Consider the following 20,177-nt stretch of genomic DNA (forward strand, 5'->3'; position numbering starts at 1 on the left):
GACTTTAATGAGAAAAGGTGTAACAGTTAGTTTTTAAAGTCAGCCAAGTTTTCTGTTAAGACCATTTTTTGTAACCAAGCTCAATAAATAATTTGGAAAACAACCATAGCCGTCCAGCTGTGTTCTCCAGGTTATTGGAACACAGTCACTTGAAATAAATAGGGACCCATGTTAATTGCATTAGTGACTCCCTTTTATTGTTACTTTTGTAAAAATAACCTGGTATTGTGACATCTTGGTTCTCAAGTTGTACACAGGTTATTGGTTATTTTGCTGGAAAAGTATTCCTTCATTCCTTTCCTCCTCAATTCACGTCAAATATACTTAACACCTTTGGGAAGAAATCCAGATATCCAAATGCCCCAGAGAGCAAGAACGTGCCAAGGAGTAATTTCAGCATGACAATTCTACACAGCAAAAACACATTCTGAGGTGATGATAACTCAGTAAGTCATTATGAACAAGTAAAACATCACTGCACCTAGCAAAATCATGTACATAATCTTTATTACAGTTTTCAGAATACATGGATAAACAATGGCCAGGCTGTAATGTCATCAAATTCCTATTTAAAACATTACATACAAACACAGAGCTGATTAAAAAATAGAAATGCATGAGTTTTGTCACTTTGATTTTTTTTGGCATCAGGAGTCTTATGACTTCTAAAAGGGAAACCAAATGGCGCATGATCCTGACTAAACCGTAATCAATTATTGTTCACATTCTGTGGCATATGTATCACCTCAAATAGCACTAAAAGAAGCACTACAAGAACAAATCTTTCTCCTTTAACATTTTTCTTATGAAATCAGTGGGTGCCTAGTGACAGCTTGCAGAATACACAGGCTTACACATGTCTCTTGTGCACAAAAGCAGTACGTGATCTGAAAAAGCTGAGGGATTTGGCTTTAACTGCTTTGATTTTATTTTCATTATTTACATTCTGTGAGACATGAAGGTATCTTACAATACTTGTATCAAAATGGGTAACATTATGGCACATAAGAGATGAGCTACCTTTACATTGCTTTCTCTCAGCATTTGTTATGGTGACCCCTCACCAGTTTGAAGGCAAACATTGAAGTATAACTCAGCCAAGCCTTTGTTTAATGGATAAGAAACAATTTACTTAAGTTTGCGTCCACGTAACTATTACCAGCTTTAAATATTTCCTATATTCTCAATATAGGATGTACTAAATTCACCCATCAAAGCACGATTTGCCTGAGGGATGCAAAAGCAAAACACTGCAAAGTTTTCTTAACGAAAGCTATAGGAAGATTTCCAGAGCCAAACCTAAAACACAGCCAGATTCTCAGTTTAGCAAGCCATTTGTACAATGTGGATTGAATTTGAATTAGGTCATGGATGAACTGTGGTTTGGATAGAAATCATCAAAATATGTTTTCTTTGTTTTTGTTTTGTTTTTTACAGCATTTCTCTGAGGTAGTACATATACCACACATACAAATGCAAAAATATACATATATTCATAACTGTTTTCATAATACAGAAGGGAACTATGGGAATGTATGCAATTGTCTCTAAATTTCCAAAAATGAATTACTAATTCCGGATAACACTTTCCATATTGATCGTGGTTGCTTAAAATCAGAACAAATTACGTAACAGTATTTCTAGGAATGCTTCCTGAAGGTGTTTGTCAGTGCCCTCTGAAGCACTGATTTGATTTTGGCTTTAACCTCTGTTCAGAATATGATTAACACAAAACAAACATCACTTATGTGCTGGGAAAAGATATCTGCTCAATCACAAACATACATGATAAATCATCTTGCACTTTTTCTCAGCAAACTTGAGCAAAAATGTTGTGTCTTCACATTTCTGATCAGTACAGCCAGTAGTCTTAAGCAACAGAGGTGTATATTTGTATATGATTTAAACCATTCATTCCCATGTCAATTGCAAATTTAGTTTAATTCATTACAAAGGTAAGATTATTTTCCTCTTAAATAAACTAAGAAATGTAAACAGTGTAACATCATAAAAAAAAATATCTTCATTACTTCTAACTGGAAAAATGTGAATGCAAACAGATGTGATAGGATACCGTTAACGTCATGTCTCAGAGGACATTTAGTGAAAAATAATTAGCGAGAAATTTATGTATGAAGCCTCCAGCAATTTTCTTTCTGGGATTATTCTGAATACAAATATAATTTAACTGATATATTTCATTTTTTTTTTTTTTAAATTAGAAAATAAGGCAAGTGCATTTCTGAAAAAGGTGCTACTACTCTACACTTCTAGAGAAACACGTGACAACTCTGAAAATCAGATCAATAATAAAAACATTAAAAATAGCTGCAATTTAATATAGACTGAAAAAACTATCAAAAGACAAAGTGACCAGCATCAATTTCAGAAAATATTTTAGACTTCATAAATACGAGCACCCTATATTTACATAAATTATCCTCTAAACTAGTTTTCCTTTGAAAGACACTTTTGTTCTAACAGATATGTCCATTAAATTATATAAATGTTTCAAATAAGAAAAAAATAGTAGTAAAATAGAAGTATTAGATGATGATGTTCTTTTGGATTTCCTTTTTTTTTTTTTTTTTGCTAAGATTTGGTTCTTGAGAATCTGCAGTCAGCATTCACAAACCTTTAAAAAATACAGCCACGGAAATGAAAAACTTGTGCACTAATAATTTCTGCTACAGTATAAAGATTCTGCTTTGAGCTGTTGAGTTTTCACATATAAAGATATCAATACCTCTAAATCCCAAAATGCTCATTTTAAAATTTGAATTTTAATACACTATTGATTGCAGTACAAATTTATATTGACATTATGCACCTAATCCTTTTAAACTGGCTATGCACATTAAGTACATTTTTATAACTGCAAAATTAATAGGGTTGAGTACAAGGTTGATGTTGACCTTACACAAAACAGAATATAATTATTTGTATCTCTTACTGAAAGAGCTGAGACACAGAACAGAACCCTGTTGCATGCACATTTTTTTTTTCCTGAAGTACCATACAAGTCTTTGCTTAATTACTAAAAACACAAAAAGCCCCTGTTTAGGTAGAGTATTAGTTGACAGCACACACTTCACTTGGCTTCATTTGCATTCTTGTGTTTAGTGATGCAGCAATGGGCAAAAACTGTATCCTTTGAAGACCTTTTTTTTAAAAAAAAAGATTGGAAAATCAATACTTGGACAGATAAGGAGCTGTATCTTTTATCTTTTCTTACAGTAACTGTATATTTATGAACATAGCTTGAAATTGTAAGCAATTATCCCTATATAGCTGGATAGTCTTTAAAATCATAAAGTATGTTACCAGATAAGCAAAAAGAATCTAACTGTACAAAGACGCTTGGCTCAAGCAGTAGTGCAAAATTACATCGCCCCAGTATCAAATGCTCCTCTAGAGCTAGCAGTTTGTGCACAGAAAATAACGTGACTCCCAAATATTCTTTATATAACATTAAAAAAGAAGTTTTCCATAACCCCAGGCAATAAAAGTATTCATATTAATGCATCAATCAGTAATAATCTGAGAATAAGTGCCATCTACTACACTGTATCCCATTTTAAAAAATACCATAATTGAACAACATACAAGTAGTTCCACCGGAACTCCCACTTCAAATTCTCCATCTCATTCTAATAAGCATCAAGTCTTCAGTACAAAGGATGGTGAAGACTGACCTGAACACCAAAACACACTGTACATTCCACAAGAGTCTAGGGAGGAAAGAGAACTGTTAAGTTCCCCCTTGAGTGGCAGAACATAGACAGTGTCAGCTACTGAGCTGACTGCTCACCTGAGGTACTGCAGTGCAGGGGCTGTATACAAAGTAGAATGGGAGGAGTTTCCCAAAAAATCAGATTGCTGCAATCTGCTGTTTCTCTGCTATATAGTGCTCCAGGTAGAAAACTTATTCTTAGCTGCTAAACCCTCAGAACTAAAATCCACCACAGAGATCCCGCTACATGTTTTACCTGAGAAACAGAGGAAAAACTTAGAGGCAGCTCTGAATAGCTTCATAATGTAGCCAGTATCTAAAAACCTACACAAAGGTATTTTCAGTACAGTTAAAATAGGACAATCATATTTTCCCCAAATATCTGTATAAAGAATATATAAGTTCACAATTAGAAAATTTCTCTGTATATTCAGTTAAAAACATATTCTGCCCATAGTATCGTTTAATTTTTGTAAAATCCTATAGTTTTTTTTTTTTAATTATTTTTCATTTTTAGCAGTGATAAGCAATTATACATCATTAAAGTCACCAAAAGTGTAGATATGTGGTATATCCTACTTGCAGCTAAAACTGCTGAATCCACCAGGCTTTACATAGAGATAAAGATTTCCAGCAACCTCACTGGGGCTACACATAGCATTTTTATGGTTACAAAAATGATTCTGTACATCAGCTCATCTCTCAATTTTTCAACATACAATTTTATTACGTTTTTCCTTTCAGGTCCAAACAAGAATTGCAAATGGAATCCACATCTGTATTCTTTCAACAAAGCTCTGTTTTCTTAGCCATATAAAGCACTTCCTTGGAACCCCCAACTCCTTTCATTTAAATTACCAGCTTTTTTAAAAAAAAAAAAAAAAAAAAAAAAAAAAGGAAAAAGGAAAAAGGAAAAAAAAAAAAAAGTACCTTAAAAAAAAGACCTTGCTGTTAAACACTGTTTACAGATCTTGGTAGTTGGGGTAATAAGATACAGTATGTGGATTATTTAACAAAAAATATTTAAACATTTCCCGCATTTAGTCAATACCAGTATTCTTTTGTGAACGTTGCCAATTTGGATGATAAACTCTTAAAAATATATCCATGTAATTGTAAATAAAACAATTCACTAAATTCTTTGGCATCAGAAGAATCATATAGCTGCTCTTGTTCCACTGTGACGAGTACGAGAGTCTTCCAAACCTACTTGTCTGTTATCTGCAATATAAAGAGAGAAAAAACAAATCACTATAGGATTTGAAACATGGACAGTGCAACATCAAGAGATTTTCCAAATAGCCTTGAAAAACATTTCAAACGATATGTAAATAAGTAACCAATAGATTGGATCAGAAAAGTTTCACACTACAGCTGACAGACAGAGTTCAAGAGTTCTGCAATCAGCAATAAATTACTTTCTTGATCAGAGAAGTCAGGTAATAAAAGCATTAAGAGTATCTTGAAACACTGTCCCCTTGGAAACAGCACACAATTAACAAAATTCTAGGTTAATGCCTCATATTATAAACAACCTATTTGCAGAAATCTCTGGAAAAATACATATCAAGACTCCTGAGACTGTACTGACCAACACGATGGTGGAAAGTCTACTATAAGATGCTGCAAATGTTAAAGTGCTAGACTACTTGCTGTGATTTAATATGGAGTTTAAAATAGAACTGTCAAATCAGCCACTTCCTAAGCATTTCCTGATTGTACAATGTGAACTTTTAGTATGAAATATTACACAGTAGTTATTGCAATGAACGATAAATACATCTTTCACAGGAAAAGACGAATATCATGAACTACCAACCACAACTAAATGCCCCTGCTTAATTTTATGGAGGTCTTGATCTTTTTCAAATGCGGTCTTGCTGCATAATTTTATTTTTTGGTCACTGTTTATTTTTGACATAACCTCCTCTACTCTTTTGTTTTACATCCAGGTTATTGTTCTTTGTTTGCATCAGTACCAGTCCTTCATTGCTACAGCATCAGAGCATCCCAATACGTGTCTTGTCTGATGGATAGAAAACATTCTTTAAAAAAGACTCATGTTATAACCTAACCAAGTCAGAAACAGCCTAAGAACATTAAATGAAGTTCTGGAGTAGTCAGGGGGATCAGTGAACTATTTCTGGACCACAACAGATGATAGTTGTGAAGACTGCAAGAGCTCTGCAAAATCAGCCTTCCATTTCTCTGTTCAATAGAAGTGTCTCCAATGCTATAGGGAATTAGGGCTCCTTCAGCAAGATATTTGTTCTTTTTATAGTTCTGCCTTGCCTCCTTTTCCTAATGAATTTATCCATGCATAAAGTATTCAAATTACCCTAAGTCAATCTGTTTTGCATGGGAATAAATCTCTACACTGGTTGCAGTCACTAGGCACTGGATATTACCAGCACAGAAAAGCTCTCTAAAACCCAAGAAGGAGAGGTACCAATTCACATGCGCTGCTGCTCATCATTATCAGCAGAGAGTAGAGTCCAGTGATAACTGCCTTCAGTGGTTGATTTAACTTTTCTGGGAATAAATAATATTGACAAAATACAAAATATTTGAAAAGGTGCTTAAGCATCACTGAACCTGTAATATGAATCTAGTAATATGAGAAAACAAAACCATAATAAGCTTCATGTATAAATAGCTGCCATGCAATAAAAAACATACATTTTTAGACAATGTATTTCAAGTTGGTGTCATTTGGTGACTTCAATTTTAAGACCTTCTCATGTATAAGTGTAACACACTACTATTAAAATCAATTAGCAACATTTGTTGGCAAGAGGAAAGTATTTTTGCACACACACACACACAAAAATAGACTATGTTTTCCTTTCCTTAATGCTTTTGCATTAGCTCTGATATTAAAAGAGGAGTCTCAATAGCTGCAACAGATTTATTAACTCAGTGGCTTGTTACCAGCATGAAACTCAGTTACATTAGGAGAAAAATAAATGAGATTTTGCAGAAGTGCAATATTAAGATTAAATGATTTTTCCATTGTGCTTTCTACTTACTCACTTTGCCAGGTAGTACGTTTGTGCTCTACTAATTATAAACCTAACTCTTTATGAGCAATCAATGCCAGTAATAATATAGGTGGTGTACGATCGAACTGCCTAGTCGTAAGACTGAGATATCTGATAATAGAGAATGGCATACTGTACAAAACTGTATTTTAAAGGTACACAATTAGAATTTGTATTAATACATAACAACCACAAAAAAATGTTTTTGACATGCCTTACATTAAAATTATAAGCATATTATAAACCGCTGTCACTTGAGCTTGGAACATCATTTGGTTAATAACCTAGATTGTCACCCTTAGATTAGCAATAAAAACAAAACAATAACAACAGTCAAACAGATAACTAATGTTTGTTTATTTTGAAAAAGAAAAACAATAACATTTTGAACATTTAACTAAAAGGTAAAGTACCTAAAACTTATGGGAAAACCTGCTTAAAAAAAAAAAGGCTTTGGAGGGAAGAGTAGTACCAAAACTATTTTGCCTTCTTCAAATGCAATGGTCAGAGGACCCTCAAATCTCAATAACACACACACAAAGTCTTAGTTAATAAATCCTACAATAATGGTAAAGTGGTGAATTCAGAAGAGGGGTAGAATATCTCTTTGGGTGCTCAGCTAGCAATTGTTGTGCTGGTGCGTATGTTGGAGAACACAAGACTCAGTAAGGGGAACGCTGAGATGGTAACTTATTTAAAAATCCACTCTCCTAATCTGCACATTCAGAGTTGCTACTTTTTTTTTTTTTTTTTTGTAATACCTATCACAAGGTGAAAAAATTCACCTTCTCATATTTGAGGATAAAAAAATATGTTTAATGTTAGAAGGGCTACCTCCTCAAGTTGACTTCAGAAAAATCACACAAGGAAGGAACCCAGCAATGATTAAAATACTTACAATTTAATTTCTTAAATAATTTTGACTTTGTAAAGGATGTAGAAATGCATCCTGCAAGGGAATCTGAAAGACCTCTCTACCTTTGGGAATCAATGAAAGCATTTGCATCAAATATTTATTTATTCATTCATGTAAAATTTTCTTCACTGGGAAATCCTACTGAAACACATCTTGTTTTCATGAGCAGCCCAAGGGAAAACACTCATACAGTTCCTAGTAGTTCAGCAAGCACCACAAACAATATAACATCGAAATCAATCAGGAGGTCGAGAAAGTTTAACGTAAGTACAGAACAACTACACTATGCTAAAAAAGGAGTGCAAGCCACTTCTGTTTTAAATGGTGAACTAGAACAACATGTGATAATTGCAGGGAACAAACAATGCACCTGTGATACTGATGACATCAGCATTCCTCCTGTAGAAGGAATCACAGAATGACCCGGGTTGGAAGGGACCTCAAGGATCATGTAGTTCCAACCCCCTGCCTAGCAGGGCCACCAAACATACACCTTTACTAGATCAGGTTGCCCAGGGCCCCATCCAAACTGGTCTTGAACACCTCCAAGGACGGGGCATCCAAAACCTCTCTGGGCAGCCTGTTCCAGGGCCTAACCACTCTCCTAGTGAAGAACTTCCCCCTAACATCCAACCTAAATCTTCCCTCTTTCAACTTAAAACCATTTCCCCTTGTCCTGCTATTGTCAGCCCTTTCAAAGACTTTACTCCCCTCCTGGGTGTAAGTTCCCTTCAGGTATTGAAAGGCTGCTATGAGGTCACCCCACAACCTTCTCTTCTCCCAACAAGCCCAACTCCCTCAGCCTGTCCTCATAGGGGAGGTGCTCCAGCCCCCTGATCATCTTTGTGGCCCTCCTCTGGACCCTTTCCAAAATCTCTATGTCTTTAAGGAAGGTGGAAGGTCCAAGAAACACACAGTCATCACTTTGTTCCGACTAAGATACCTCAATATTTGCTGTATCACGTCACAGATTAACATCTGGGCAAATCAGAATCAATTCATATCACATTATCCTGGCCAGCCTGTAGTTTTCTCCTTCAGCTGTCTATGCACAGGGAAATTTAGAGCCAAGCTACAATGAGCTTTGATGTAACAGCATATTAACAGTTGCTTTGAAAAGAAACTTATGACAAGAACTAACTTGAGTTTTCTTGTTCATCACATGCATCTTTATCATCTTGGATTATCAAAAGTGAAAGGTAAATTGTTTTAGAAATAGTAATTGACAGCTAAAGAGAGAAAGAATTTGTAAAACAGCAAGTCTACCTCTAGCACCTCCTTAACTGCTATAGCTACGTTCTCTGCACTGTCTAGCCTCTATGACATTACTATGATGGAATGTAAAGTAAGGAATAAACTAGTTGAGGAAATTAAGAGCTTCAAAAACTGTTTTCAGTGTCTAGAACAAAATCTTTCTGAGAAACAGCACCTTGAGAGAAAACAGCACTCATAACCTCAATTCTGTTATGATACTGCCCATCTCTGTCCAATTTTATTTCAAACTTTCAAAATGTGCCTCTCACATTAAAGAAAAATAAACAGACAAACAAAAAAAAACCCACACAGTGAGGTGAAGATCAGTAACAGGAGAAATGAAACCAAAACTGAACTTCAAAAAGCACAAATAAAATTCACTCCTCACAAGAAAATACAAGTTATAAAACCAAGTTAAGGGAACCACTGTTTTTTTTTAATTATTATTCTTACTATTTTGAACATTTATTTCAAACAAAACAGGTACACTACACACACAAAATAAAATCCAAACTAGAGCCTTTATAGAGCACCTCACTGGGCCATTTTACATGTTTTTCAATTTGATATTTTTGTATCTAAAAATGAGAAAAGACCGAGTGATACAATTCCCATGTTCTTGGATCTTCTTCTGAACAGAAACTCAAATTCCTGGCAAATTCAAATTTCAGCTAAAATGGTTATTTTTAACATCAAAGGAAATTGTAGAGAGTTCAAGCAAACCTTGTAGAAGCAGAGTCAAATTCCATAAAGTGCTGCTGTATTTTGTCTTAGGTCCAACCCAAACTTCAGTATGTATTCTGAGTGATACCTGAGCATATAAGCAGAATTTCTCCCAAAGGAGGAAAAGAATCTCACCCTAAGGCCTGTGTTACAGCAGCACTTTTCAACTCAAAACTACACAACACACATAAACAGCCCAAACAGATCAACTATAAGTGTGTTGATGTTTTAATACCCCAAAAATTACATTCTTGACCTGGTTAGTGGGACATTTACTAATATACAGTTATATGAGAAAAGGTGTTAAAATAAGCAAGGTTAAAAATACTGAGTCTGTATTGTTATCAGTAAGATTTCTAACTCAGGAAAAGAAGATTAAGACAACATGTTTAAAAAGAGCATCTCTTAAGAAAGAGAGGTTCCTCCACTGAGAAAAGAAGTACATACATCCTGCAGGAGTGCCAAAATTATCACATTAGCCTCGCAGTAAGAGAGATCGCATGTAGATGCATATGTTGCTTTAAAGTACTTCCCTCAAAGTTTTAGTCATTTAAGTAACAAACAGCACTTTGTTGTCAGGAGCCCAGCTCACTGTATCTGCCCACACATCTCTCAGCGAGAACACACGTGGAAGTCCTGATCTTTAACTTGCTAAATAAAAGTATTTAATATCCACAGGCAAGGTAGTCCAAAGCTAGGGATAAACCAGAGAAAACCAAAGAATTTGCCTTGGCACAACAAGATATGTTAAAGGGGAACACAAACATCTCATGGTACTGCTGCCACTCATACCTGGCTTGCTGGGCACAGGTAAGCAGAGACTTTCATTTGTATGGAAACCAATACCAGCAGTCTAAAACAGCACTTTATGTTCTCTGCGTGATAAAATACTTTAAAAATGAATAACATAAGAAATGTAAACGTTGAATGGCACACGTGATGACATCTCACTGCTCAGCATAATCCAGCTGTAAGCACAATCAACACGGTATGGGAACACAAAAATAACATGTTTGCAACAGAAGTCTATGCTGCTGACCTTCTGTATCACAATACTGTCAAACTCACCCTACTTATAGCTGAAAAAATTCTAGTACACAAAGCATTTACAGAAAAAGATGCATCTGTAATTTTTATTTTAAAGTACTGTTTTAAATAAGATTTACTATAGCTTAGCTCAGACCTTAAAGATTTCACGCACACGAATAAAGAAGCCTAAGCCCAATAAGCTAAAATTCCTTAAAACTTTAAATGATTTATTTAATATTTCAATTTGACTTTGCTTTCTTTGTTAATAGTACTGCTTGGGATTTGCATTGAAAGTTCTTCTACAAGAGTTGAGATGGAAAAGCCTTAGTTTGAGACAACATATGCCTGCCTCAGGGGTTACAAGACAAATCAATCTATTTTTCTCCTTCCCTCCAAGGGTAATTGGCTTTTAAAATTACAGAGGAAAAAAAGCCCTTCATGTCAGCACAGTGCAGGCCCACATACAGCCATTTTCCATTTCTTTTCCTGCTTTAATTCTCAGGTGAGAACTAAGGAAAGGTGGGAAAACAAAGAAAGAGAGGAATGATTGCGTCAGGTTGAATATATCCAGTAACAATCAGCACTGTGACCAGCATCTGAGTCTGGAATTTACTAAACCTACTATGAATATCTGTCACTTTCCTAGTCAGTATTTTTAACTTCTAATTTGTGAAGAAATTTTCTTCAATATCTCTGACAGCCTGCACCTCTGGCATTCACAGATACTTTGTCACCGAATTCAGCATAAATTGCAAAGTTACAATTATTGCTTCACTGCTATTATAATCTCACTAAGTAATGCTGACTTCTAGTTCACTCTTATGAAATTGCCTTTTACAAGTAGCAGTCACATCTATGAGCATCCTTACAACCCTCAGGCTACACTACACACAATCATATGCACTCTCAGTTTCACACTCAGAATGCAGTTAAATCTACTCCTCCTCATCCCACTAACTTGACTAATATTAATTGATTCAAAGCAGTGGAACTCATACGATAGTTCTCAGATTTTTCTGACTGCTATTAGATGTAATTTATAATGCATTACTCCAGAGAATTTCTTACTGGAGGTACAATATGTGGAAATATTTTTCAGTGCATAACAATGAGCAATCAGAGCTACCTATGACTGATACACATAAACAACAAACTGCTGAAAAATTCAAAATAACGTAGTCTTCTGAAAACTACTAAGATTCTCTTGGAGCCCAGCACTGAAACTGTACCACTAAACCTTTAATGTGAACTTGCTCACTGGGACTGTGTATACAGGTGTAAAGCAATTATTGGATTTGATATCTGAATGAACTCACGTTCCCATTAGGGTTTGAATGCTTCAATGACCCTATTATTTTCCTACCAATGTTCTCAGACCTGATCAACTTAATTATTCTGACTAGTGAAACATTTAGGACATGAATATATGATTTGTTTTAAACCAAATGAGACAACTGAAAGTACTACATAAGGTAATATAAAAAAACCCCAAAGGATAAAATGTGACGTGTCAAATCCTGGAAGAAGGTCAGATCCAAACAGTAAGAAAGAAACAGCGAAGGATATGTACTGCAATAAAACTAAATTTATTCACGTATCTTTCCTTGAACTTCTAATTTGTATCCTTTACTGCATGTCACGCACAGTAAAATAAGTTCAGCTTATGAATTAGAAAGGTAACATATTTCAGAGAGTAAACAACTGAAACCTCCTTTAGTAAGCAAGAAACTTCAGCTCCCAAATACAGAATGGATCTCTTTTCATGAGTACACGCTGACTTTTTCATCAGTTGTTCAAAAGTAAAAATAGAGTTTCTTATAAAAAACATTTTATGACAGAAATGACAGATTTGTTGATATAAAAGATGTTTCCCTATTTCAGCTGTACCTGTTATTTTACTGCTAAGAAGAGTGACACAGCACAAATGTGTGCACGCATTCTGAACAGACTGATATGATGCTGATAAACCACATTTTTCATAAATAATTTAAAATGGCTTCCAAAATTTGATATTCCCAGCTTCCCTATTCACTCTACTGTTCTTACAATTTGTATTTGCTTTGAAATTGACTGTAACATTACAAACAGGACAAAGAAATAAAGACAGTAATAGGTTCTGAACTTCAAGTATACGAGCAGACATAAAGTTAGCATCTTCTCATCCGAATGCATTTGTCCTTAAAAAGAATCAAACTGACATCGGAGTGGTCCCCTTGTCCCTTGCCTTCTTTCACTAATGATATGTAATGGCTGCTGAGCCTGCAATAAATGTGTTTACGTCCAGCTAGATTGCCATCATTTTACAATCTAATCTGATACTTTTAAGAAAGAAGAAAGTCACGAGAGACCAACACCAGCCTGTGCTGAAGGCATTTCTTGACATCAGCCTTCACTTTGCACTTCAAATATAAGTATACGATTTGACAAAACGTACACAGTCATGATAGAAGGCTCTTCACCTCTTCTCCAAAACTGTCTGATAGAAGTCAATATCTATTCCTTTACAAAGTTACAATCAAAAACTGCCAGATGAAAGTCAAAGGGGAAGCTTTCCAACTATTCCTTACAATTTTTTATTAAAGGGCAGCATATGAACACATTTGCTTCAGTAGGACGCTCCCACCCACACTCCTCAGTTTTATCAGTTAGCAGCTTAAAATACTGGAAGTTATGTCTCCCATGCACAAATGCTTTATTCTTTGCATAGAATATGAAAGCAATGAACTCGAACCTCTCTTTTCTGCAAAGGAATTTCAGAACAAGAGTAACACTCCAATAAAGCAAGTCTTTCCTGCTGTTGCACACAAAATGTCACCAGTTTTTCCCCTGTACCCACACAATTGACAGCCCTTGTCAAAAGCAAACAATTTGTTTTATATCCTGCAAAAGAGTGCCTCTTTTATTTTTTATGCATCAGAAACAAATTCTCTTTATAAAAACATAACTCTGCAATAACTTGTAGCCTACATGTAAAATGAAATACTTTAAATAATACAATAAAGGCAGACCATCTATAATTATTTTTTGATTAAATAAAATATCAACATTTTTTATTCATGGATAGGTTAACATTTACAATTCAGCATTTTGCAATATTTAAAGAGAACTGAATATGCTATGAGAAAACTTAAAACGACATCACTCCTGTATGACCGGCTGGCACAAGCTGCAGTCATCCATGCCCATCTGCACCTTCATCATATAACATTAAAGAAGGGCTCCTGTATTAAAGAAGGGCTCCTGGTTTGAGACTGACAAGATGATCTCACCACTACCTATTACCTCCTTAGACATGACAGCAGGGAATTACTAAACAGAGCATGTGACTTTTACCATAAATTATTAGCAACAAAGGCACTTGCTTATCATGAGAATCAAATTCTTGTTTATTGAAGTAATTCATAAAAATGTTATTTTTACAATTTTAGACTATTGGGAAAAATAAATTCATAATCTGTATCTGCTTTGTGAATGAAACATTTAGGGTTTTTTAAGACCCTAAAACCAAATACTACTTCCCAATGGGTCTGACTAAATTGACGAATGCTTAACAAAAAAGACAATTATATACATTTGGATATAACTGCTCTGGAAGCAAAACACTTGCATACACAACTTCTTTTCTAAGGTCAAGCTACTCTACAGTTCCAAGATGAGAAACTACATACCCTTCCTTACTAAACAACGAGCTGTGATAATGCTGATAGCCTGTATTATACATTATGAAAAAGCCCCTAAAAATTTTTATCTGTACTAAAAGCAAGACTAGATGTGGCTTCACAGACAACAAAGAACACATCCCTATTAGTAGCAAGATATGCAGGAAGTTCTCAATGCAAGTTCCAGAACATTCAAATAAAGATTTTGCCTTATTTTAAAGAAAAACGAACTACGCAATGTTAAAAAGAAGATAAGCTACTTCTATTGCCTGAGCTTAGAAACTTTCCTCATCCTGTTATTTCTACTGAAGATGCTCTCCAGGCCACCAATTAGCAGACAATACTTTGTTAAAGCCCACAAGTGTTGCACTCTCTGGACAAAAGAAAAAAAAAATGGAAAATTAATTGGCATCTTTCAACTTCTCAACTCCAACCAGATCTGCAGACTTCTGAGAGTATAAACTTTCATGAAATTAATTACCACTTAGAGAAGGAGCTCTAGAGAAAGCAATGCCAAGGTTAACATCATTTTTGTCATGCAGTGATAAAATCTTAATGTCCCCTACAGTTTTTTCTTTGTTTTTTATTCTGTTAAATGATTGCATGCTGTCTTCTAAGCACTTTTAGTTGATATTAACTTACACTAAAACTCAAAGCTAGGTAAGAGATCTATGACTTAAATGAGGAGAATATTTCCATGTGTTTTTAATTACCGATTTAGAAATACCTACATCTAAATGCTAATGCTGACATTCATAATATGAATAAAAACACTTCTATGTAAATGAATGCTAATATAGCAAAATGGCAGTAACGTGCCGACTACACCACGACATTAGTCTTTCCTTCCTAAATCCAGCTATGACCTTCTTCTGAGTAGCACACACGTCCAAAGAGTTTCTGGAAAAAAGACATTATATAAGGCTTATATAAAAATTCCACCTGCCTTTTTCTGTTTACCTTTAGCTGTTGGTTCTTTACCTACCTAATCTCAATTAATATAGTAACAAATATCCTAGATCACTTCACTTACCACCTTTTGCCCTCTTTCAATTCTCTCATTCTCTCTTGCAGCATGAAACACCATCACATCAACGTACTCAAAAGGTTTCTTTATGACACTGAATAACTACTAAATGCCTTTTATCAGTACACACTGATCCCACTCTCTCTAACAGGATTCATTTTCTCTCAACTGCTACATATAATAAATACCTGTTGTTCATTTCCTTATCAACATTTTGCAAGTCTCTTCTGTGAAGTTTACAACTTCTAAAAATTCCTTGCATATGAAATAGCACAACCACCCTACTTCTTGTGAAATTTATCTAGATAGAATTAGAGATTAGAAGGTCTTTCCTGTGATGCATGTACATAATATAGTATGTACTGATTTGGTGCAGGCTTCCTAGTTTAAATTCTGTGACCAGCAGAAACAACAGAAAAGGAGCTTCAAAACAGCGGTTCAGTGTAAGGCATGTACTTCTTCAAGATCTCCTACAGCAAAATTTAGTGGACCATCCAGAGTTTTACAACTCTGCTTCCGCAGAAAGCTAATTCAACATCAGTCTCAGGACACCTCACATGGAATGCAGCTCACCCACACCCACCTGTCTGCTGACTCGTGCCATGTAGTCTGGCTTCTCTGCAGCTTTACTGTCCCCCTTGCTCACTGTGGGACTGTAGATATTATGTGTTTGAAAAATGCACTTTACCAGCTTCACTGAACAATGAAAATCGTTGCTTTGTGCTTTCAAGTCTCATTTGGTTACTGCATTGTTTCTGAAAGTTAAATTACTTTCTATCAATTGCTGACAATCCTCCTGTGTTTTCTAACCTCTGTCAGTTATTAATTTCCTTAATATATTATCTACTAGCTATTCTTCTCTGACATACTAAACTTAAACCATGTTAAAATTCTCTTTTATATAACACTTAGATATAACATTGCAATTCTGCACTGATAAGTGAAAATGAGTTGCATACATAAGTATGAACGGGGAAATGAGAACTACCAAGCAGACTTAAGAACAGCAAATATCTACACTTCTTTCACTCATATACAAACCAGTAAAATCAAATTCTAGTTAGTAAACAACCATGTTTTCAGCTTTTTGTTTATCTGGTGAACAGCCAGGAGATGCTCTACTCATTTATTCATGCTCCCATCATCACAAATTTGAAGCACAATATGCATTAAAGATCAGGTTAAATATTTTCTTTCTCCTGATTATATTATGGGAAAAAATGATTCCCCATGACTACTTCCTTAGTTTCATCTGTGATGAGAACATTAAGAAAAAGGAATTTCATATGCATTTCCTTTATTAGTAGGAATGACAAGGTAAGCCTCATTTTGTCTGTTGTTTACTTCCATTCTTAGCCCTTTCCATCACAGAAAATAAAACATAACTATTACATATACTCTTCAAATTTTACTGGAATCTTCCATCAACAACATCTCCTTATCAAATCAACTCCACTTGGTTTTGTTTTCATTTTGCAGGTGAATTATATTCATTTTTACCTGCTTTTCTCTTTCTGCATTTTCAGAATGTGGCAATACAGCCATTCTTACAAAAAAATTGATTGGGACCCACCAATAGTTCCACAGGGAACTATGCCACTCTGGTATCATTAAAAAGGAAGGCAGTCACACACAGGCTTTTTATCCACCATAAAACAGCTGGGCAACGAAATATCCCACTTCTTCAGATAATGAAACTAATGTGAATATAAAACTTGAAATATTATATTAACATTTCACATCAGCTGGATGGGAAGCAGGAACACAAAGACACATAGAAAAAATTCTGCTCTTCAAGTTTCCCCAGACTGAAAATGCAGAAAAGACTGATAGGGCAAGGTTAGCTTGACTGTGTGCAAAGTAGCAGAATAGGGTCAGAATAGTTTACTGCTGAGTGTGCAGAAAAATGAGCAAGTCATTCAGGGATAAATCTTGGCCTTGAGCATCTCTTGAATGCAGAGAATTAAATTTGTTAATAAGGACAAAAACTGTCTGATAACCCTCCTCTATTGCAACGTGGAAGAGATTTTGGAATCCTCTGTCCTGCAAGATGCCTTCTAGCCTTGAAATTTAAAATTTCCTGTTATAGATAAAACCTTTGCTTTTCAGGTGTTCCCTCCTTTCCCCATCCTCTCAGAACTCTACAGTACAACTCTATATCAAATTTTACCACACAAACAAGAAAATGAATTCAGGTGAAAGAAAAAAAAGCCAGGAGCTTCTGCTCTGGGTACAAGAGAGTAGGAACTTGTCTGCCAGATAAAATGAACAGGAAAATACATCCTTAGTGCCACAAAAATAAGACTAATCCATCAGATACTTTATGCCCAAAGCTGGCAATGTCCCTTAGAATTATATTCTGTTGCATGTAAACAGTTCTAACTATAAGCACCTTCAATTTCATGAACTTTTTTTTTAAACACTTGAATTAGTTTTATCATACAAACAAGAAAGTCAGTATGCTCACATGAATTTTAGATTCATGCCTTTTAACTATCACCCACTTTTTCCTTGGATTTCCTCATAATAGGAAGGTGAAGGAATTCTGCTTACTTTTAAAGCTGAAGCAATGAAAACCATGAACTGTTACCCTGCAGCAGAGTGGTGGAGATTGCAGAGCACACAGTGGCAAGCCTGTTTTATTGCATTAAACTTTTAGTCAAAGGACATGTTCCTTTTACTTTTATGTTTTCTTGAACTGGACTTTTTTTAGATAGCATTTTCTAAAAGACAGGACTAAGATGTATATCTTCTAAATGCTGATAATTGCTATTGATAATCATTCACTTTTCTTGCATATGCTAGATATTTATGGCAATGAAGTAACTTTAAAAGCCTCATATTTCATTTGTCCTTTAAACCATGCTATCACTGCACATTATGAATGAAAAACTGAATTTTGAAACTTCCCTACATAATAATTCAACAGAAAATAGCAAGGCAAACAACAGAAAATAGAGAAATGCCTGCATTTCAGCATAACAACTTGACCTGCAAGTTCAATGCACATCCTGTAACAGCACTCATGTGGTACTGTGATTTAACATCCGTACATGAGCAATACTACACCAGAAACACACTAGAATTGTTCAAATGGAAAAAGGAATGCTATGATGTAAAGACTGCTTAAGTATATTCTACTTAGAAACTCAGTCCAAAGACATTCCAAGTAACAGATATAAATCTAAAAATTAAAGAAGTGTTAAAAGAAAAAGTATGATATGCAGGGTTATAGATCCTTCTTATGAAGAAGCTCTCCAAAAGCTCAATTCCTGTGTAAATTAATAAAATAGAAGCAAGCACAATCATGACTCCAGTATGTGGTATTATGTATGTGCCCAAGACAATAAAAAAAACTTACAAGAACAAAAACACTGGTTGGAAGTAATAACACTATTTCCATGGCAGCATACAATTAAGGGCAAGAGTATAAAGGTATTTCAACTCCTCAACCCCCAGAGCTGATAAATGTCTAGTAGAATTACTACCTACACATCTAAGTGGCACTGAAAATCTCAGTATTTTTAAAATTCAAGGTCAAAAAGTAAGCATTTAAGCAAACTACATAACCTCTGACTTCCTGGGTCTAATCCTGGTAGTTTAGCTAGTAGCCAAGCTCTCTTTTCTTTCTTCTTTCTGAAAAATAGCTTAATCATCAAGTTTGACTTTATGTAATTAAAAGCAAACAACTCATGGCCTATAACCGACAAGTGAGGATAACTAACTACTAATTTATATCCTACAGACTGTATATTTAATCAATAATACTGATATTGTCCATATCCAGATAAGACACTATAACAATTGATTCTTGTATCTCCATCCCTCCTGCCTTTGTAAAATACACTCTTTGTACAAAAGCACACCTTGATTCACATCCTGTGTTTGTAGTATTTCTCCCTTACTGTGCATTCATACTGTCAGGGTGCCTTGTCTTGCCTTTTCTGCCAGATGACCCACGAGACGGCCATTCATGCTAACTACAAAAAGGCTCAGAGAGTAGAGCTTAGCCCTCCTTTTGCAGGAATAAACAAGTAGAGGGGGATCTAACTGCAACCTGTGACTGCCTGAAGGTGAAGGAACAACACAGCTGAATTCTTGTTTATGCAGATGGTATAATAAGGGACAATAGTTAACAACCGCAGCTTAAATGTAGGGGAAAAAAAAATCTTCACTGCAAATGTAGTGCAACAGTAGAATGAGGTAATCAGGCAGTTGCACAAGATTTGAGGACCTGGTTTGACAACACAGCTGGCTTCATCAAGGAGGTGACATTTATGCTTCAAAAGCTGGAGATTGTATTATATGATTGCCAGAAGACCCTTTTAAATATATCATCAATTCCTACTTCCCAGCAAGCACATATAAGGGATTCAGAAAGAATAAATATTAACACTAGTTATTTTGGGCTCACCATTAGTATTTATATACATACTCTCAGCAGCTCTAAATATCAAGGCTATGATTTCAGAGATGTTTTTCAAATGGGAAAGTTCTGGTTCTTGTGGGGGTTTTTGTTGTATTTTTTCCCCCTCTTTGCCAATTTATCATGTCTAATTTATTCAAAGCTTAAGCCAGAATTTTTTCAGTGAGACTTCTTCATAAGTAATTACATATAATGAAAATAAATTAAGATCTATTATTTATCTCAGTTTCTAAAACAGTTATTATGTGCCCTTAGGCTAAAATATATACAGAGAAAGTAAACAAAATTCACAGATATTCTCTGATCCTTCTATTTGGTGTACCCAGCAGAGAATAAGTCAGGTCACTTCTGGCCTGTGCATATGGGTTT

General features: G+C 35.1%; 1 protein-coding gene across 4 annotated transcripts in view; it reads right to left on the minus strand.

Moving 5' to 3' along the window:
- Positions 1 to 2,569: 2,569 nt before the first annotated feature.
- DIAPH2 (diaphanous related formin 2) overlaps positions 2,570 to 20,177 on the minus strand; it is a 151,309-nt gene continuing 133,701 nt past the window's right edge. For all 4 annotated transcript variants that reach the window (XM_085544581.1, XM_085544579.1, XM_085544578.1 and 1 more), the window contains one exon: positions 2,570 to 4,954. In XM_085544581.1, coding sequence (XP_085400707.1) covers positions 4,890 to 4,954 — 65 coding nt within the window. In that variant the 3' untranslated portion in view covers positions 2,570 to 4,889. The remainder of the gene's footprint in view (positions 4,955 to 20,177) is intronic.

Source organism: Coturnix japonica, chromosome 4, assembly GCF_054131305.1.
Source record: "Coturnix japonica strain WE chromosome 4, WE-NBRP24, whole genome shotgun sequence".
Taxonomy (NCBI): Eukaryota; Metazoa; Chordata; class Aves; order Galliformes; family Phasianidae; genus Coturnix; species Coturnix japonica.